Genomic DNA, 22,420 nt, shown 5'->3' on the forward strand with positions numbered 1-22,420 from the left:
TAACATAGTATTCTAAGGCTCATCTCCTTCAAGACACTTTCCTAGGCTTCTTGCTCCTGTCACTATGGATCTGGGTCTCATTTTCTATGTTTCCATAAATCAAGGACCTTATTTTTATCACTGAATTAACACATTGTTTGAATCATCTGTGGCTGCCTCCTCCTTTACCAAACAGTGAGTTTCCTTAGGAATGAGGAATATGTCTGGTTTATCTTTGGGTCTCCTGTAGTTGGCAGCATGTAATAGATGCTTAATAAATGTTTGAATGAAGATCCAATAAGCTCCATATGTGTGCTGGATGTTGCCAAGGACATTTTAGACACTCAGATATGCAATAACACTTACATGTTGGGTTCTGCACAAGCAGTCACAGATAAAAGATATAACTAAGATAGTGTAACTGCCTTCTGGGTTAACATGCTTAAGACTATACAATATCCTATAATAGATGTTATGCTAGAGGTTTTATCAAACTACTTTCAAATTCAGATGAGTGAGAGTGAATAATTCTGCCTGAGATAAATAAATCTTTACAGTGCAAGTGATAATCTAATTGAATTGGTTGGCAATAAAATAAAGTTTTAAGTGACTTTGAAGTCAGGTATACCTGGTTTTGAATCACAGTTTATCTACATGAGATTTTTAAATTTTTTAATCTATGTGATCTTGAACAAGTTACTAACCTCTCTGAGCTTCAGTGTTCTTATCTGCACAAAGGCATAGAAATCATTTTTACCTCATAAAATTGCCTTGAGTATTAAATGAGATAATACAAGTTCAGTGCAGTACCTAGTACCTAATAAGCACTCAATCACTGGCAACTATTATTTTAATGTTATAACCAGACCTTGAAGGGTAGATTATAATAAGCCAATCTGAAAAGGGGTGCGGGAAAAAATTATAGAGTGGGGTTGGGTCAGCATTGACTGAAGTATGGATGCTAGAAAACACAAGGTTTGTTCAGGAGGAAGTGACAATCAATGAAGCTGAAATTCAGTTCAATCCAATTACCTGGCAACCAAAATGGATGACATTTAACGGATGCATGGCATGGTCTGGTGGAAACGATGCTGGGTTATAAGAATAACGGGACTAATCTCCTACTTCAATCTCATTAGATAACTCCACCATTTAGTCCCACTGAGCTTCAATTTCTTCATCTGTAATAAAAGGATACTGAAACAGAACAGCGATGACTGCCCATGCCACCTGCCCCCACAACCATGGTAGCTACTACTAATACATTTATCTTTTCCATCAAGCTGGGATGGAGCATTAGTATCCTCAACAGTTTCCCAGGTAGCTATTTCCAAATGACTAAAACCTGTTTGCTATCTGTGGATTAGGTGTTTGTTAGGTTTTTTTTTTTTTCAGACCTTCTAAATAATACCAGACTTCTTAGGTAATTGAAATATTTTGTGAGGGCCAGGGACAGTGGTTCCTGCCTGTAATCCCAGCACTTTGGGAGGCTGAGGTGGACAGATCACTTGAGGTCAAGAGTTCGAGACCAGCCTGGCCAACATGGTGAAACCCTGTCTCTACTTTAAAAAATACAAAAATTAGCTGGGCATAGTGGCATGCGCCTGTGGTTCCAGCTACATGGGAGACTGAGGCAGGAGAATTGCATGAACCCAGGAGGCAGAGGTTGCAGTGAGCTGAGCTCGCACCACTGTACTCCTGCCTGGGCTACAGAGGGAGACTCCCTCTCAAAACAAAAGAAAAACACATTTTGTGGTGTGCTGGATTATCCATATTCACATTACATTTTCTGTTGCTTTAGAGATCAAGTTTAAATCATATTTAGACCTCATATTAAAATCTAATAAGATAATGCATATGTATGTACCATAAAATTATCATGAATTCAACTAATGTTGAAAAAGCTATTTGTGTATGCTCAAAATTTAACCTGAATTGGGTTTTATTTAATTTCAGACCTGAAAATTCATCTCCAGACTACTGACTATGGTAACTTTTTGGCTAATCAAACAAATCCTCTTACTGTTTCCAAAATTGACACCGAGATGAGGAAAAGACTATGTGGAGAATTTGAGTATTTCCGGAATCATTCCCTGGAGCCCCTTAGCACATTTCTCACCTATATGACGTAAGTGACGACAGAAAGCCCCAATAAGCCCCAATGTACTTGTGCGGATGACCCCTAAGAGTACTTGTGTGGATGACCCCTAACAGTTACGGGGTTGGGGGGTATTAAGCCAGAGTGAGACTTAAGACCTTTTCCATTGTTTGTAAGTTTAAATTCATTCAAATTTTAGCAACCGATCAGCTCACAGAGCCACATTTTTGCATTAGAAAATGGATTTCATTGATTTATAAACATGACTGCATCAGTGGTGGTAGCCTCCATCTAAAGGAATATTTTCAGTTTTCATTTAATAAAAAAAAAAAAATGTTGCCAGTGTTTAAGGTGTTAGTGCTGAAGGTAAATGTTATGTGACATTTTTAGATCACTTTTGAGGGTGGGGTTGACAATATCTCACAGTATTCATAAGGTCACATATACCATGGCTAATTCCCTTTGTAACAGTATAAGTAGCTGTTGTGAAAGTTGTATGTGTTTTATTTTTATCCATCACCCACAGTTCCAATTGTGCAACACATGAGCTCCTCATTCTAAAAAATATCTAGTGCTGGGAGCGGTGGCTCACGCCTGTAATCCCAGCATTTTGGGAGGCCGAGGTGGGTGGATCATGAGGTCAGGAGATCGAGACCAACCTGCCCAATATGGTGAAACCCCGCCTCTACTAAAAATACAAAAATTAGCCACGTGTAGTGGCGCTCCTCTGTAGTCTGAGCTACTTGGGAGGCTGAGGCAGAATCGCTTGAAGCCGGGAGGTGGAAGTTGCAGTGAACCGATATCGTGCTGCTATACTCCAGCCAGGGCGACAGAGTGAGATTCTATCTCAAAATAAATAAATAAATAAATAAATAATTGAACTCCCACATAATAGTAAACTGCACTTTTATGACACCAATTGATAAATCTTACTTAGTGCTGAAATGGACCATTTGAAACAGGTTTGTGCCTTTCCAGTTCTCCTAGCTGAAAAACAGAACAAAGACCCACAAATGGATGAGCTGTGTGTTATGTAGATAAAATTTAGATGTAAAGCACAAAGTTCTGAAGACTAGGTCCTAGCCGAGGTCTAGTGCCTGGCACTCAGGCATCAATATATTTGTGGAAAGAAAATATCAAAAAAAAAAAAATGCTGGATAATACAAGCCAAAGATTAATCAAAGGGGAACAAAAGAACAGGACTTCATGTCAAACACTGCTCAGTACTAGAAAAAGGAAATTAGAGACATGTTGTATGAATAAAGGAAACTGGGCATTGGCTGTGTGAAGGCATGGCTTTGGGAGACAACCTAAGATTCTTAGAGGCAGATTCCAAGAAAATATCACAAGAGAAAGCCTGGAAAGGTAGAAGGCAGAGACTCCTGAAAGAGCAGTTTCAGCATCTGTCTGGTTGAACGATAAAATGACAGTGTTGCCTCAAGGACCAGGGAATGAAAGAATCTGCTTATCTTACCAGGCAGATACTCCCTCTATCCTTCTATTCTTTCTTTGTCCTTCCATATCTCCATCATCCATTCTTTTTTTTTCTTTTTTTTTTTTCCTTGAGACTGAGTCTCACTCCATCGCTCAGGCTGGAGTACACTGGCGTGATCTTGACTCACTGCAACCTCTGCCTCCAGGGTGCAAGCGATTCTCCTGCCTCAACCTCAGTTTTGGCTGGAGTGGGTGTGCCAAATGGGAAGGAGGCATGCAAGCACGTGCCACCATGCCCGGCTAATTTTGTATTTTTAGTAGAGACGGGGGTTTCACCATGTTGTTTGGGCTGGTCTCGAACTTCCAACCTCAGGTGATCCACCCGCCTCGGCCTTCCAAAGTGCTGGGATTACAGGTGTGAGCCACCATGCCCAGCCTCCATCATCCATTCTTCCACTTTACAAATAACAGTATCTCTGCCCTTGAGTCCTGCAAACAAGAGATTGGAACTAAGAATATCCAAATGTACTTGCTGAGCTGAACAAAGTTAAGTGGACCTTAATTTCTACACATGCCTTTAATTTCAGGGGAAAATATCAGTCAGCAAGATTTCTCACACTGTAGCAGATATTCCTTGGCATCTAAATATGGCAACGAGAAAATATTCCATGAAAACAGAACTGCATTCCTAGGCCTTTGGCACAAAGGAAAACCGATGCAAATTTCCTATTATTGACAGCAGGCAAGAGCAGAAGTAAAGGAAATCTCTTCTGTTTGGGATTTCACATCACATCATACAATCTGAGGATCAACTTTACTTAATGAATAATATCTTTAAGAAAAAAAGAAAAGTAATTAAGGGACATGATTGCAATCTTTAAAGAGTTCAGAAAAGCATAAAATAAAAATATCACTCTGTGTCTACATATCCCCTTCTTCCCCCACTCAGTTTCTCTCCCCAAAGTAACCACTTCTCAGTTTCTTATGTGTTATTCCAGAAAAATACTTACATGTATGTGTGTCTATTGCTATACACTCTCCCACCCATACATTTCGAATTTATACAAATGGAAACATATTCCTTCTGTACTTTTTTCCCACTTAATATTTCTTAGAAATATGCTTGCGAATGTCATTCTTTTTATTTTATTATTTATTTCTGTTTTTACAGACAGAGTCTCACTATATTGCCCAGGGTGGTCTTGAACTCCTGGGCTCAAGTCATCCCCTCACCTTGGCCTCCCAAACTGCTGGGATTATAGACGTCTGCCATGATGCCTGGAAAACATCATAATTTTTAAATAACTGCATAGAATTGACTATATGTGTCATGACTCCATTTACCAATCATCTATTGACAAGTAGCTAAATTATTTTTATTTTTTCCCATTACAAAAAATTTTGCAATTAGCTTATTTCTTCTGAGATTAGATGAGATCAGGTGCGTTCAGGGTGGTATGGCCGTAGACCAATTAGCTTATTTCCATGCAGGTCTTGAACTTATTTCTAGGCTCAGTTTTTAGCAGTGGAAGTGGTGAATCAAAGGAATGTGCATTTTCATATTTTAGTAAATATTTCTAAGTACTCAACAAAAGTAGCACCAGTTTGAATCCCCTAAAACAGCCTGTGAAAAGGCCTGTGTCCTTACACCATTATTGACATTGGATATTTTCTTTTTAACTTTTGTCAGTCCAATAGGTTAAAAAAAATAGTATCTCTTTGCTTCAATTTATATTTCTTCATGAGTGAAATGGATCATTTCATATTTATTATTTATGTGGATTTGATACATGACCTAATTGCCTATTTTTATTAGAGTTTTCAGCAGTTTTTGATGATGTATAACAGCTCTTTGTAAATTAAGAAAGTTTTAGCCCTCATAATATATGTTGCAAAACTATTTTCTTGGTATGATATAATTTAATTTTTATGTTTGTGGGTTTTTTGTTTTTTTTTGTTTTTTTGCTGTGGAAACATTGAATGCTTTAAATTAGCTATACTCATTAATGTTTTTATTCATTGGCTTCTGGGTATTTTACTGTACTGTGTTTAGAAAGGCTTTCTCCACTCCAAATTCATGAATAAATTCACTTGTCTTTTCTTCTATTTATTTGTTGTTACAGATGTTGTTTCATTTTTTACATTTAAAACTTTGGTCCATCTTAGAATTTATTTTCATGTAAAGAATTAGACTACAGATCTAGCTGAAATGGTTTTTCCCAAATAGCTCTCCATGTCTATAAGTAAGTAATTAGAAGAAATAACTATAGGTCAGGTTAGGAAGGAATTGTGGATATACCTGAGACATGGCGTTAGTGCCAATGTTTCTTGTTTGCCCTTCTCAGTCCTCCTATCAGCGCTATGGGTTAGGATAATTCCTTCCATATTACTTACAGGCAAGACACAGATGCTGATGTTTTCAAAGAATTCACAAATTTCAAAGAATTCACAAAAGCTAGTCAGGGGTAGAGATTAGATATGAACTTACATAGGACTCAGTTCCGCGATTCTGGAAAGCCTTCCAGAAGGGCTGATGTTGCTGAGCCTGGAAACAGTGTAGAATTTGACAAACGGGAGAAGCCTCAGCATCCGGGGCTGAAACATGTAGATGGGAAGGTTGTTCCATGCGTGAGGAACAGTTCAGCTTTGGCTGGAGTGTGTGTGCCAAATGGGAAGGAGGAAGTGGGGAAAGGAGGCTGGAGATGCAAACTCCAGTCACGTTACAGAAAGTCTTTGATGCCAGGCTAAGGAAGTTGAGCTTTATCACATCATAGTGTTTCTTTTCTTTCTTTCTTTCTTTCTTTCTTTCTTTCTTTCTTTCTTTCTTTCTTTCTTTCTTTCTTTCTTTCTTTCTTTCTTTCTTTCTTTCTTTCTTTTCTTTCTTTCCTTTCTTTCTTTTTCTTTCTTTCTTTCTTTTTCTTTCTTTTCCTTCCTTCCTTCCTTCCTCCCTCCCTCCCTTTCTTTCTCTCTCTCTCTTTTCTTTCTTTCTTTCTTTCTTTCTTTCTTTCTTTCTTTCTTTCTTTCTTTCTTTCTTTCTTTTCTTTCTTTCCTTTCTTTCTTTTTCTTTCTTTCTTTCTTTTTCTTTCTTTTCCTTCCTTCCTTCCTTCCTCCCTCCCTCCCTTTCTTTCTCTCTCTCTCTCTTTTCTTTCTTTCTTTCTTTCTTTCTTTCTTTCTTTCTTTCTTTCTTTCTTTCTTTCTTTCTTTCTTTCTTTCTTTCTTTCTTCTCTCTCTCTCTCTCTCTCTCTCTCTCTTTTGAGACGGAGTTTCACTCTTGTTGCCCAGGCTGGAGTGCAGTGGCGTGATTTTGGCTCACTGCAACCTCCGCCTCCCGGGTTCAAGTGATTCTCGTGCCTCAGCCTCCGGAGTAGTTGGGATTACAGGGGCACACCACCACGCTCAGCTAAATTTTGTATATAGATATATATTTATTTATTTATTTTTAGTAGAGATGGGGTTTCCCCATGTTGGTCAGGCTGGTCTTCAACTCCTGACCTCAAGAGATCTACCGGCCTCAGCCTTTCAAAGTGCTGAGATTGCAGGCGTGAGCCACCGCACCCGTTCACAGAATATTTTTCAAGGTTGTGTGTGTATGTGGTGTATTTTGTTGGTATCTGCAAGGCCCTTCCTAAAAAGTAAAAACCTTAAGGAGAAACCCAAAATGTAAAAGAGATGAAAGAAGATGCCGGGATTGCTCACAGAACATTTTCCTCCTCCCAGTGATAGTTGGGAGGAAGTAGAAAGTGCTTAGGCTTTGGGCTGAGTCAGATCCAAATTCATGTCTAATATTCAATAGCTGCCGTGAGAGAGGCTCTGCAAGCAGTGGTGCCTCCTGCAAAAATGCCTGGCATGGATAATTATGGAAAACAGTAAAGATTCCTGAGCTGAGGGACAAAATGGTCCTAGTTGTGTGGAAGGAAAAATAATAATCAACATACTAGACAACATTTACAGAATATTACTATATGCCGGGGACTTTATTGGGTTGGAAAGCTAAGTGCTTTACAAACATTCTCTCATTTAACCCTCCTGACAAGTCTTACTCAATTCTTACCATCACCATTCTAAGGATGAGGAACCTAGAACTTAAGTGCAATAATTTGCCCTGATCACAGAACTAACAAGTGGTGGCGTCGTGGTTTGAAATAACTGTTAGCAGTAGGCTTCATTAAATTATTTTGCTCAGATTTTCATTGAGTTCAGAAAATCTGACCATGACAGTGACAGAGGGCAGCCCAGTTTTATATGAGTCAGAAAGCTGCCAGGGTTTCCCAACTTTGGGGTTGGGAAACAAATCTCATATCAAGGAAGTGTGCCCAGAATACACTGGGAAATGCTCTAGTTCTAAAGACAGCTGTGAGTCCTTTGATCAAAGGTTCCTCTCATTGATGATCCCACAGATTTTTTGTTTCCTAATCACAGGATCTTTTTTCTTTTCTCTTTTGAAATGGAGTCTCGCGCTGTCACCCAGGCTGGAGTGCAGTGGTGCGACCTCGGCTCACTGCAACCTCTGCCTCCCAGGTTCAAGCAATTCTCCTGCCTCAGCCTCCCAAGTAGCAGGGATTACAGGTGCACACCACCACACCTGGCTAATTTTTGTATTTTTTGCAGAGATGGGTTTTCGCCATGTTAGCCAGGCTGGTCTCGAACTCCTGATCTCAGGTGATCTATGCCCCTCGGTCTCCCAAAGTGCTGGGATTACAGGCATGAGCCACCATGCCTGGCCTTAATCATAGACTCTTAGACATGGAAGGAAACTTAGCATTCATTAATTAAGCAAGTGTCCTTATTTCACAACAAATTACTGTGTTAAAATATACTGTTTCTAAAACAAAAGTAATTACTTAAAATTTTAAATATTTCTAGTTATAAGCCGTATTTTTTTTTTAATGGTTTACAAAAACACAGATAGTCACAAAGCCTGGGGTAGAATGTTAATGCAAAATTAAAATTGGAAAGGTGGTTTTGGTAGTATTAGTATTGTTACTAAAGGATATATTTTAATGTATCTGCTCTTCCTATTGGCTATACATGCTTTGAATTAGTGCTTTTAGTATGTCTGTCTAGACTGGCTGTTACCTAATGGGCATTGAATATTTGTTGAATCAATATAGAATTCTGCATTCAGCAGTACGTTACATAGAGCTAGAAAAATATATCCAGATAACTCAGCAGTTTATATTTTATATAGCAGTTGAGAATTGGTTTTTTATTGACCATTATGTTGGGGTAAAACTGGATGTCATGCCTGCAGATATATTTTGTGAGACCAGCTCAGTGTTTTAGAAAATAACTTTTAAAAATTACCCTTTGAGCCAGGCACAGTAGCTCATGTCTGTAATCCCAGCACTTTGGGAGGCCAAGGCAGAAGGATCACTTGGGGCCAGGAGTTTCAAAAGCCTGGCAAACATAGTGAGACCCTGTCTCTACAAGACAAAAAATTAAAAATTAACCCAGTGTGGTGGTGCATACCTGTAGTCCCAGTTACTGGGGAGTCTGAGGCAGGAGGATTGCTTGAGTCTAGGAGATTGAGACTGCAGAGCCATGATCATGCCACTGTACCTCAGCTTGACAGAGTAAGACCCTGTCTCCAAACAAAACAAAACAAAAACAAAACAAAAACAAAAGCAAACATACAAAAAACACTTTGAAGTCAGGTGTGGTGGCTTGCACCTGTAATACCAGTTTCTCAGGAGGCTGAGGCAGGAGGATCACTTAAATGCAGGAGTTTGATTCACTAGCCTGGGCAACAGAGCAAGACCCTGTCTCTTTAAATAGATAAATAAATAAATAAACAAACAAACAAACAAACAAACAAACCATTTTGTCAAGGCTGCATTCTTCCATTAGCCACAGTCTCCAACACTCCTGTATTTAAGCTACTTATCAGACCCCTGAACATATTTACTCTGACCTAGATGTTTTACCTTCACCTCTACACAAGAACCCTGCAAAGCAGGTATTTATATCTCCACTTTTAAAATTATGGAAATGAAGGGTCAATGAATTAATGCATTTTTCAAAGTCACAAAGGCAAGAGACATGAAAGGATTCCATTCCAGGTCTATCAGTCTAGCAAGCTAATGATCTTGCCACTGTCCAGGTAGTTTATAATAAGGCAAGCAAATCAGAAATATCTGCGGGTCTTCAAAAACCACTTATATTCTTGACCCCTACTTCAGGAGATTCTGATCTAATTGGCTTTGGAGTGGGGCCCATCTATATTTTGGAAGGCACCCAGGTTGTACTGAGGTGCACCTCTGATTAAAAATGTTTCATCAGGGTGCCCCAGCTTGATTACTTGGAGGTGACTTTCACAAATACTTTCATGAGCTTCTCTTGACAGTTACCTATACAGATAGCATTATCTCCCTGTCGGAAACTAGATCGTACCAAAGCCTAGGTCTTCTGAATCTCCATCCATGATCTGTCCCATCATGTCATGTAATGTCTTGTGACTTGCAACCCTGGCAGCATTCAGCTGCTCTCTGTGGAGCTTAGAGATTTATTACAATAAGAAACAGTAATGGCTGGACACAGTGGCTCATGCCTGTAATCCCAGTACTTTGGGAGGCCGAGGTGGGTAGATCACTTGAGGTCAGGAGTTTGAGACCAGCCTAGCCAATATGATGAAACTGTCTCTGCTAAAAATACAAAAATTAGCCAGGTGTGGTAGTAGCACACACCTGTAGTCCTAGCTACTTAGTAGGCTGAGGCATGAGAATTGCTTGAACCTGGGAGGTGGAGGTTGCAGTGGGCTGAGATCATGCCACTGCACTCCAGCCTGGGTGACAGAGCAAGGCTCCACCATTTCAGGAAGAAGAAGAGGAAGAAGAAGAACAACAACAAGAAGGAGGAGGAGGAGGGGGGAGAAAGAAAGAAAAAGAAAGAAAGAAAGAAAGAAAGAAAGAAGAAAGAAGAAGAAAAAAGAAGAGAAAGAAAAGAAAGAAAGAGAAAGAGAAAGAAAGAAAGAAAGAAGAAAGGAAAGAAAGAAAGAAAGAAAGAAAGAAAGAAAGAAAGAAAGAAAGAAAGAAAGAAAGAAAGAAAGGAAGGAGAAGAAAGGAAGGAAGGAAGGAAGGAAGGAAGGAAGGAAGGAAGGAAGGAAGGAAGGAAGGAAGGAGAGAAAGCGTATACAAATGGTGGAAAGGTATCCCCACAGTTCTGAAAACCCTTTCTCTTATCTCTCTTCCAGTATGTCTTCCAAAGTCAAGGGTCTCTCTAGCATCCATGAAATTCCATCAAATGAATTAACTTCCTGTCCTATTAGGAAATGCCCAAGACAACATTATACAAATGATTACATCAATTTTAATAGAGACAGTCTAAATTTAAGTTGGAATAATAAATATAATCTTCAGCATTGCACATTTTATGAGATATAATTACTGTACATGTGAAACTTATTTTGAAAATCTGGAATGGATATTTTTAAATACTTAATAGCAGGAAGATCTGCTGGAGGGTTTGTATACTATAATTATACACAGTTGTGTGAAACAAAGGAATGAATCCAATAACATTTTAATGAAGAGGACCATTTAATATAGGCCTTGGTTGTTTTATTTTTCTTCCTTCTCTTATCCAACATTTTTCCATCAACTTTTCAACTTCTCATCTCTTTTAAAACTAGACATTTTTAAAAAATAGTCTCTCAAGCATTCGAAGTATCCCACCTCAGAGGCTGTAAAATTTCTGAATAGAGGATGACCAAGAAAATATAATCTTCGGTACTTAAACAGTAATGAGCAATCCTAGGTTAAAGTCCTAATTCTCAGATTACTGAGAATCTGAGGTTAAGAGGTTAAGGGACCACACACTGAAGAAATCTTTAAAGATTCATTCCCAAAGGCTAATCAAAGTTTAAAATATCCCAATGACACATAATAAACCATCTACAGCCTTTGTGGTGTGCTGTAAATTAGGGTACTGCAAACCTTAGTTTACCCAAAGTGTTTTCCAGGACTCAGAATTTGTAGTGTTGATGCCAGGAAAGTCCTTGGAAAACCAGATGAGTTGATCACTCTATCACCAGAGAGTCAAAAAACGAATAACATAACTCTAGCTCAGTAAGAGCTTACATTCTAATGCAGCAAGCAAGTCCACAAATGGTGTAAAAGTAAGACAGAATTAAGCCATAGCTGTAATAGAAGCTTGAACATTCAATGAGAAGAACCTAGAGGACTGGAACAACGAATTTTGACTTTAAACGATTTTGTAGAGAAAGTAGAATTTTGGCCATTGTTTAAAATTGGCATAGATTGAAAGAATAAGTGAGGCATGAAAGGATTTTGTGTTTGGAGATGACATGGCAACTCAGATGTTGCTGGAACCTAGACATGAGTAGGGAGAATAGATACTTGGACAAGAGAGTAAAGAGTTTGACCGGGTGAAGGGCTTTGCCGCTAAGTGTCTGAAGGCTTTCAGAAAGTGCTATCAATTACATGCTTCTTGTGTGCTGCAGACGATACCCCCTCACTTAATGGTCACCACCCTGTAAGGGGAGAAGTATTCTCCCCCTGGGTGGCCATGTGATAGAGTGGTTGAACACTTCCTCTACCTCTGGCTGTGTGGCCAAAGGCAGTTTGACATCTAAGCATTAATTTCTCATCTAGCCAATGGGAGAGTACCTGTTCTTAGGATTATTGTGCACGTAGTACTTGTTCAATAACTGGCAATTGCTATTATTATGCTGATTTCCTGGGGCATATTTAAAAATAAAGTGTCCAAGTCCTTGTAGCTGGTAAGTAAAGAGCCTAAGATGTGATATCAAGTCACTCCAAATAGCATTCCAAAAGTGATCATTTTTTTCTTTTTTGCTTATTTGCATGTTTTACTTTTTAACTCCTCCTGCTTTGCAAAGTGAGGGGGCTGATCTGATGTATATCTTAGGAAAATAATTTTGTTAGTATTATGAAAGATGCATGGAGGGGATGGAACTCAAAGCAGAGAAACAATAGAGGAAGCTATTTTAAAAGCTTAGATTGGAACTTTGAAGGGTAGAGACAGGAAGGCGGGGAATATGATTAGATTCATTTGAGAGATAGACTTAACAGGATTTAGTATCTTGATTATGAGGCATGAGGGAAAGCAGACAATAATTCCTGGGAATTCTAAGTTAAGGAAAGAAAGGGTTTGCAAGTCAGATAAGTGGATTTTATTTTTAGTTCTTACCAAAGAGACTAGGAAGACCATTGTAAATTAGAGGAAATTAGAGAAGTAAATAAATTACCCTAAATCTCACCATCAATTGACATATCCCTATACTCTTTTTCTATACATTTTTAAAGAACTAACATTATCATCACTTTAATTTTGAATCTCGGTTTTTCTCTGTATATTATCGGCATTTTCCCTACATCTTTAGATGAGTATATAGCCTTCCATCTGGTCATGAACACAGATGTGTTGAGTTTTGTGTCTTTCTTTCCCCAAATTCTGCATAGTATTTAATTTGTTGAATTCTAACTTCAACAATCAAATTTCTAATAATATGAAATTGGCTTTTTGACACCACCATGCCCTTGTGATCCTGGGTCTCTGGTTGGAAAAGTTCTTCTGTGGTCTTATAGATTGCACTGTCTTAAAGGCTTTGCACTCAGAGATTCAATGGGAATAGTGAAAGGGGAGCAAGTGCAGGGCAAACATGTCCCCTACTATAGTTGCTGATAAGACTTCAGTGTTTAAAATTCTCAAGCATTTTGTGAACTGAAAAACACTGGCGCTATTCTTCCAAAGCTATACTTGGTCTCTCTGAAACTGAATGATATTCATTTAATCAGCATAACAGTAAGTGGCTATGAGTAAAGGCTTATGCGAGATTTTCTAAGATTAGAAATGAATTGAATATAAACTTTGTTCATTAACCAATGGACGAGTTACTTAAGGTGCAGTTTTCTAAGACCATGCTTTTAAAAATTATGATTTACTAGGTTCTGGAATGCAGTCAATAAATTTGCTCTTCTAAAAGCTCTCCAGGTGACCCTGATACAGGTGGGAAATTCTTATAACCAGTAGGTAGACTCTAAACTGGGTCTACAATATACCAACTGTAGGATCTCAAAAAAAGTCCCTTAGTCACTCCAAGCCTTGGTTTCCTCATCTGTAGTACAGGGATCATAATTATATACAATATAGAGTTATGAGTTTAATTTAAAAACAGAACCAGCTACATATTTTGTGAGGCCCGGTGCAAAATATAGAGCTCCTTGTTTAAAATATGTTCAATGATTTCAAGAGAACAGCAGCAGAGAATTAAACCAAGCATGGAGTTCTGTGTGACTACACAGATCACAATCACCTGAAACCGACTGATTGAAAAAATGTATACTTACACAGTACATAAATATACCCATACATCCATACACATGCTCAACAAATGTAGCTAATTTTATTTGTGATCTGAGTATAATGTTCACCTGTGTGAGTGAGAAAAGGTGGCATGAGGGAGGTGATGCCCAAGCTCAGGCTTGAAAGGCTAAGCGTTTGTAGGTGTGGACATGGCTGGAGAGAGGCAAACAGCAGAGAGAACAGAAAACACAGGCCCCACCACTACTGTTGTTGGGTTGCTGATGCCACATGTCAGCAAAATTAGTGTCTGAGGTTGAGGATGTTAAGGTAATGGATGTGAAAGAGCTTAGGATGCCATCGCTACAACGGTTCTGAGTGGGATACAAATCAGGACCAAGGTGGGCATAGTCTTTGTCTTGTGCTTGGGCAACTGTCTGGCAAGGCATCAATCAACCACCAGGGGGCGATACTGATCCCAGTAACCTGTTTTCCAAAATACTACTCCTTTTAGTTTAAGAGATTTGAAACTGTCCCATAACCTTCATTTTCAGGATGGAGACTGAAATCTACACTTATCTATTGTCCTAGTTTTATTTTATCTTGTTTATTTTTTAACTGAAAATAATCACGTGTGTTTAAAAAAACGAGAGATTTTTTTTTTTACTAAATTGTATTTTGTGCTCACTACACAAGTTAGTACCTTTATAATCACTTTCCTGTATTAAATTTAATCAATTTTCACAGCAACCCTATGGAGTGGTACTAATATTGTTGGCTTTTTAGAAATAAGGAAACGGATTGAGTAAAGACTATACTTCAGAATTCATGTCACAGAGTCCAGAGGTAACCACTCAAAACTTTCATGCATATCTTTCTAAACTTTTTCTTTGTGAAAAATGTTTTTTTATATATGTATGTGATTATATGTAAACACAAATATAAATATACACAGTTGGGCTTATTGTTTGTTTTAGAACAGTGAGATCATATATGTATTGTCTACAATTTGTCCTTTTAAAATGTAATCTATTATAATTTTTTTGCATAAATATATACAGATATATTTTATTTAAAACATTTTTAATTTATGTATTATTTACTTAATTAACTTAATTTATTTATTTGTTTTTCTGAGACAGAGTCTCACTCTGTCACCCAGGCTAGAGTGCAGGTGTGCGATCTTGGTTCACTTCAACCTCCACCTCCTGAGTTTTAGTGATTCTCCTGCCTCAGCCTCCTGAGTAGCTGGGATTACAGGCACACACCACCATGCCCAGCTAATTTTTGTATTTTTAGTAGAGACTGGGTTTTGCCATGTTGGCAAGACTGGTCTCGAACTCCTGACCTCAAGTGATCTGCCTGCCTCAGCCTCCCAAAGAGCTGGGATTATAGGCATGAGCCACCATGCTCAATCTATATATATGTATATGTATATAGTATAAAGTTCAGGTGTACATGTGCAGGATGTGCAGGTTTGTTACTTAAGTAAATGTGTGCCTTGGTGGTTTGCTGCACAGATCATCCTATCACGTAGGTATTAAGCCCAGCATCCATTAGCTATTCTTCCTGATGCTCTCCCTCTCCCACTCCCCCACAGTTATTTATTCTCTGTAAATAACTGTGTTTGAAATGAACGTGTAAAATGACTTACTCAAGAATACACAGCTCTACAGTGGCAGAATTAGTACTGGAATCCAAGCCTTATGTCACACTAAATACGTAATAAATATTTGTGAATGAATGAGTTAACTATTCCTTATGTTCATCACTGCTACTACCAATGTATATAGAAAATTAATTTCACCCCAGGATAAATATAAATACAGAAATCTAGAAAGAAAAAAGGTATCACCTCTAGCTGGAGACATTTTAAAAGCTTCAGGAAGAATATGATACTTGAATATGGCCTTAAAGGATGGGGAGGATTTTAACTTTTAACAATTGGTAAGGAAGGGAAATTATATATCTAGATAAGAGTAGGAACCAAGACATTAATCTAGAAAAGGACAAGTTAAGTTTGAGGAATTTTTAATCTAAACAGTTGGGTTATACCAAGATTGTAGAGAATCTTAAATACTGAAGAGGTTTCTTAAAATTCCAGAGCCACCAAGGGCTTGGGAAATGCAAAGTGATCAGCATTCTTGTTCTAAAATATGCTATTATGGCAATGCTGACGTCTAAGTAATTTTTCAGTTTTTTTTTTTTTTTTTTTTTTGCTATAAAGAAAAACAAGTGTGACAGCAAAATTGTTTGCTTTTTCAAATTATTTTAATTTTCACTTCCTCTATTTAAAATAGGGAAGCTTCAGAGAAGGAAGAAATGTTACCAAAAATGTCAAATTTTAAGAGACAGAAGAATGTTTATGGGGATATTCTAAATTCAGCTGACTAGCAAATCATGCAATATGACAGGGTTGCCCCATGTAAGCATATGTGGTTAGTGCTGGATTGAACAAATCCACGGTGTAACAAAAAATGTTTACCAGTGTAATCAAGGAAAACTTTCATTTGAAAATTCACATATTGAAAAATTGTGAAACATATTTGGTGTACTTTTATAAATTATTTAATTCCTCAATGAAACTCCTAAATGAAAGATGCCTTTCACACACACACCCCGGTCCTTTCCATGAACAATGACCCCTGAAATGCTTTTTTTTCTTTTTTTTAATTGAGACAGGGTCTCATTCTGTTGCCCAGGCTACAGCGCAGTGGCGTGATCATGGCTCACTACAACCTCAGCCTCCTGAGTAGCTGAAACTACAGGCGCGCGGCAGCACGCCCAGCTAATTTCTGTATTTTTCGTACAGAGGGGGTTTTGCCATGTTGGCCAGGCTGGTCTCAAACTCCTGAGCTCAAGCGATCCTCCTGCCTCGGCTTTCCAAAGAGATAAAAATACACGAATGAGCCACAGTTCCCAGCCTGAACATGCATTTTATGTCCCTATCCCCGTACATTCTCTGTGTATAATTGTTACCTAGCCAACATCTCACATAGTTCTGGTCACCTCAAACAAAATGGTTGTCATTAAGAATTTGATTACGTGTTGCAGATGAAGGATGTGGATGCGGCCTTCTAGGTAGAAAGGAAACCTGTAGCAATCAAGGCCTGATACAAGGATGCGGCTTTCCGGGCCAGGCACGGTGGCTCACGCCTATAATCTCAGTACTTTGGAAGGCCATGGTGGAAGGATCACTTGAGCCTAGCAATTAGAGGTTGTGGTGAGCTATGATTGTGCCACTTGGGTTTGGATGACAGAGAAAGACCTTGCCTCTAAAAAAATAAAATAAGACCAGGCAGTGGCTCACGCCTGTAATCCCAGCACTTTGGGAGGCTGAGGTGGGTGGAGACCAGTCTGGCCAAGGTGAAACCCTCATTTCTATGAATAAAACAAAAAATTAGCTGGGTATGGTGGTGGGTGCCTGTAATCCCAGCTACTCAGGAGGCTGAGGCAGGAGAATCACTTGAACCCATGAGGTGGAGGTTGCAGTGAGCCAAGATCATGCCATTGCACTCCGGCCTGGGCAACAAGAGTGAAACTCCAACTCAAAACAAACAAACAAACAAACAAACAAACAATAAAAGGGATGTGGTTCCTGTGATCAAGTCAAATATTAGCCACAATGTGTGTAGACAGTAAAGCTGTTGTCATCACCAAGTTAAATGTTCCCTCAGGTCCAAAGGACGAAGTTCAGACTGAGTCTTGAGATGCCTCCAACCAGCAAAGGGGGTCAGGTCTCTTTATATGAACGCTGTTACCAGTTTTGACAAACAGCTGGCAAGGTTTGTTTTGAGATTAGTGATTACATTTCCAAAGAGGTAACATTGAACTTTTTGAAGTTCAGATAACTTAAAGGAAACATCATATAAAATAATGACCACACAAAGATGGCTCTGGGGTTACAAGACACAAAACAAGATGGTAACAGGTTTTTTGTTTTTTTGTTTTTTGTTTTTGTTTTTGTTTGAGACAGAGCCTATATCTGTCGCCCACACTGGAGGGCAGTGGTGCGATCTCAACTCACTGCAACCTCCGCCTCCCGGGTTCACTCCATTCTCTTGCCAAGTAGCTGGGACTAGAGGCGCCTGCCACAACGCCCGGCTAATTTTTTGTGGTTTTGGTAGAGACAGGGTTTCATCGTGTTAGCCAGGATGGTCTCGATCTCCTGATCTTGTGATCCGCCCGCCTCGGCCTCCCAAAGTGCTGGGAATACAGGCGTGAGCCACCACGCCCGGCCGGTAACAGGTTTTATGAAATACATATAAATCAGACTTGAGGGCTAGTATCTCAACACTATTGAGTAATACAATTTATGATCTTTTTTGGTGTCCCAGCCTTCCAAATGACTGTACCACTCAGCTTCTTGTCTTCACACCACAGCTGACATGATAATCTCTTATTATCTAAGAGCAATAGGTAAATTTAGAAAGAACTCTCTTAGCTAAAACTAAATCCAAAACTACGGAGATGAAGAAAGCACAGGCTTACCGCAACTAAACTTTTCTCAGATGTTTTACATTCAAGATGATGTGGTTTATAATTTCCTGCAAAGTCCACTTTACAGGAAAATGTCTTCTTCTAACAGTGTATGTCCTCCTTTATCCAAGGCACTCTACAAGTGCTTTCATATGTAAGCCTGATACCAACCATTCAATGTTGAATAAATATTTTAATTTCAAAACTGAAGAAATGGAACTTTTAGGGTTTTTAAGTTGCACAGCTGGGCTTAAATCAGGTTTAGCTGTTTCAAAGCCTGCGCTCCTTCTATTGTGACAATTTATTTATGATTTACAAACTGCTTTCCTATATGTAATTTGATTTAGTTTGCAGTGACCCTATGAAGACAGTAGTTGTGTACCTCTTCTCACCCTGTGATGCCAAGTTTGTTGAAAAGAATAATCTGGTCAGGCATGGTGGCTCATGCCTGTAATCCCAGTACTTTGGTAGGCTGAGGTGGGGGGATTGCCTGAGCCCAGGAGTTTGAGACCAGCCTAGGCAACACAGGGAGACCCTGTCTCTATAAAAAAGGAAAAAAAAAAAAAAAAAAAATGGCCAGGTGCGTGTCTCACGCCTGTAATCCCTGCACTTTCGGCGGCCAAGACCTGCGGATCACCTGAGCTCAGGAATTCGAGGCCAGCCTGGCCAACATGGTGAAACCCCGTCTCTACTAAAAATACAAAAATTAGCTGGGCGTGGTCGTGCATGCCTGTAATCCCAGCTACTTAGGAGGCTGAGGCAGGAGAACTGCTTGAACCTGGGAGGTGGAGATTGCAGTAAGCCGAGATGGCACCACTGCACTCCAGCCTGGGCAACAGAGTGAGACTCTGCCTCAGAAAAAAAAAAAAAAAAAAAAAAAAGGAAAAAATTGACCAGGCGTGATGGTGCATGCCTGTAGCTGCAGTTACTCTGGAGACTGAGGTGGGAGGATTGCTTGAGCCCAGGAGGTCGAGGTTGCAGTGATCTATGATTGTACCTCAGCACTCCAGCCTGGGTCACAAAGAGAGACCCTGTTTCAAAAAAAAAAAAAAAAGAAAAGAAAAGAAAATAATAATCTATACTTCCCTATTTTCTCACTTATTTCCTCTTTCTACTTCAGTCTTATTTCCTTCCCCATCAAGTCACCAAAAGCCATTCTAACAGCTAAGTCCAATGGATATTTTTTCAGCTCTTTCCTAATTCACCATGTCATTTACCATTGTTGATGTCCTTGTCTCATTCTGTGACAACTCTTTGTGCTCCTTTTTTTTTTTTTTTTTTTACCATTTTCACTCTTTCTCCTTCTTCCTCACAAAAATCTCCTTCCTATCCCTTAAAAACCAAGGAAATAATACAATATGGACTTTAATTAATAACAATATGTTAATATTGATTCATTAATTATAACTAATGTGCCAAACTATTTTAAGACGTTAATAAGAAGAAGGGTATGGGGTATATGGAAACTCTCTGTACCATAATCCCAATTTTTTCTGTGAATCTAAACTTATTCTAAAAATTAAGTTATGTTAAAAATAATTTTACAAAACAGAGTTTTTCTAGGCTCAGGGTGTGCAATGCTTAAGAGACAGACAGGAAAAACAAAACAACAAATGAGCTAAAAAGAAAAAGAAAATGACAGGCCTGGGAGATAGGGCAATCATAAGACAAGTGATCACAGAATTCAAGTTCCAGGAATGAGAAGGAAAGTGTCCTGGAGGGGTGTTTACACTCATCAAATACCATTGCAAATCCTGGCAGACGCAGCCTGAAAAGCACTCTCTCCCCAGAGTGAAGCCCACCTTCTTGCTGGCACTTGAGAGGAAGAATAATATGCCCCGCTGCCTGCCTCTGTCCTCCTCCCCATGTGCCCTATGGGGAAGCCTCGGAGCATTTCTGCTGGCATAATGACCCCTCACCCCAGTTTTTCCCCTTTCGATTCTGTTCTCAAGGTCTGGGTTTATCGCCATCTCTGCTCACTCTGACTCAGTACTCGTAAGTACATCAGAAATCTTAACTCTCCCCTTCTCTACCTCAGAGACCCTGTTGGATTTTATCTTAGAGACAAATAACAGTGTGGCTAGCAGTTCTTTGTTATATAATGTCCAACGTCCCTTCTGTCCCCTTAGATCAGTGATCAACATCCTTTAATCATATACCTCAATCATTAAAACACAAGACCAACATAATATGCTAACATACTTAATTATATATTATATGCATTTTTCTGATATATCCATTTTATATTTATTTATTTATTTATTTTGTGTGGCAGGGGGACGAAGTCTCACTCTGTCACCAGGCTGGAGGGCAGTGGCGCAATCTCAGCTCACTGCAACCTCTGCCTCCTGGGTTCAAGCGATTCTCCTGCTTCAGCCTCCCAAGTAGCTGGAACTACAGGTGCACACTAACACACCCAGCTAATTTTTGTATTTTTTAGTAGAGACAGAGTTTTACCATGTTGGCCAGGATGGTCTTGATCTCTTGACCTCATGATCTGCCCGCCTCAGCCTCCCAAAATGCTGGGATTACAGGTGTGAGCTACCGCACCCAGTCATTTTTATTTATTTTATTTTTCGAGACGGAGTTTTGTTTTGTCACCCAGGCTGGAGTGCAGTGGTGCGATCTCAGCTCACTACAACCCCTGCCTCCCGGGTTCAAGCGATTCTCCTGCCTCAGCCTCCTAAGTAGCTGGGATTACTGGCATCTGTCACCATGCCTGGCTAATTTTTGTATTTTAAGTGGAGATGGGGTTTTACCATGTTGGCCAGGCTAGTCTCGAACTCCTGACCTCAGGTGATTTGCCTGCCTCGGCCTCCCAAAGTGCTGAGATTACAGGTGTGAGCCACTGCACCCAGTCTTATGTCCATTTAAAAACATATGCAAAAATTGAAATTTAAAAAAGAAAGAAATTAAAACCTATCTTAGTGAATAATTTTGAACATTCTATAGGACAGCAATCTTTCCTCTGTTGTACGTGTCCCCCTAGGTCTACAGGATGCTTTCCAAGGGTTATGGAGACAGGAGTGATTACAAGATGACCAGTTTCCAGATCCTGAGTGCCTATATGTATATGTACTAAAACTACCTAAGAGTACTTGAAGCCAGAACACTGTGCTGGGTTCCCATTATCACCTCCTTATCACAACTGTTCTTTTTCCACCATCGTTTTACACCATACTGTGATGTATAGCCCTGAGGTATAAAAAACTTTAGGGCACTAAACAAACCACAGGACTATTTGAAGTATTAGAGTGTTGTTTTTTTAATTGATACATAATCTTTTCTATATTTATGTGGTCCATGCGATGTTTTTGTACAGTTATAGAATGTGTAATGATCAGGTTGGGGTATTTGAAGAGTCTATTATTACTTTGAGTATTTGTCATTTCTGTGTTGGGAACCATCAGTCTATTTTGAAATATATCATACATTGTTAACTATAGTCACTCTGCTCTACTGTCTATAGACTTATACCTTTTATCTAACTGTATATTTGTACCTCTTAATGTGCTTCTCCTCATCTCCCCCTCCCCACCACCCACCCTTTCTAGCCTCTATTATCGGTCATTCTATTGATTACCTTTATGAGATCAACTTTCTTTAGTTCCCACACATGAGTGAGTGCATATGATATTTGGCTTTCTGTGCCTGGTTTATTTTACTTAACATAATGACCTCCAGTTCCATCCATGTGGCTGCAAATGACATATTATTCTTCTTATGGCAGAATAGTATTCTATTGTGTATCTATACCATACTTTCTTTACCCATTCATCTGTTGATGGATGCTTAGGTAATTCCATATCTTTGTTATCGTGAATAGTGCTGCAATAAACATGTGCATGCAGGTATCCCTTTGATATACTGATTTATTTTCCTTAGTATAGATACCCAGTAGTGGGATTGCTGCATTGTATGGTGTTTCTGTTTTTAGTTTTTTGAGATATCTTCATACTGTTTTCCACAGTAGCTGTGCTAACTGAAATTTCTACCAATGGTGTATAAGAATCTCCTTTTCTCCACATCCTCTCTCCAGTATATTTTATTGTTTGTCTTTTTAATACTATCCATTCTAAATGGGGTAAGATGCTATCTTACTGCCGTTGAAGTATTGGCATCTTGGAGGACACTAATGACTAAAAGGTA

At 39.1% G+C, this 22,420-nt stretch overlaps 1 protein-coding gene across 1 annotated transcript in view; it reads left to right on the top strand.

Moving 5' to 3' along the window:
• Window positions 1-22,420, top strand: part of ATP6V0D2 (ATPase H+ transporting V0 subunit d2) — a 56,252-nt gene that overhangs the window by 13,773 nt on the left and 20,059 nt on the right. The window contains exon 2 of the mRNA XM_008001010.3: window positions 1,936-2,107. Within this exon, the coding sequence (XP_007999201.1) occupies window positions 1,936-2,107 (172 nt within the window). The remainder of the gene's footprint in view (window positions 1-1,935; window positions 2,108-22,420) is intronic.

This window comes from Chlorocebus sabaeus, chromosome 8, assembly GCF_047675955.1.
Source record: "Chlorocebus sabaeus isolate Y175 chromosome 8, mChlSab1.0.hap1, whole genome shotgun sequence".
NCBI classification, from domain to species: domain Eukaryota; kingdom Metazoa; phylum Chordata; class Mammalia; order Primates; family Cercopithecidae; genus Chlorocebus; species Chlorocebus sabaeus.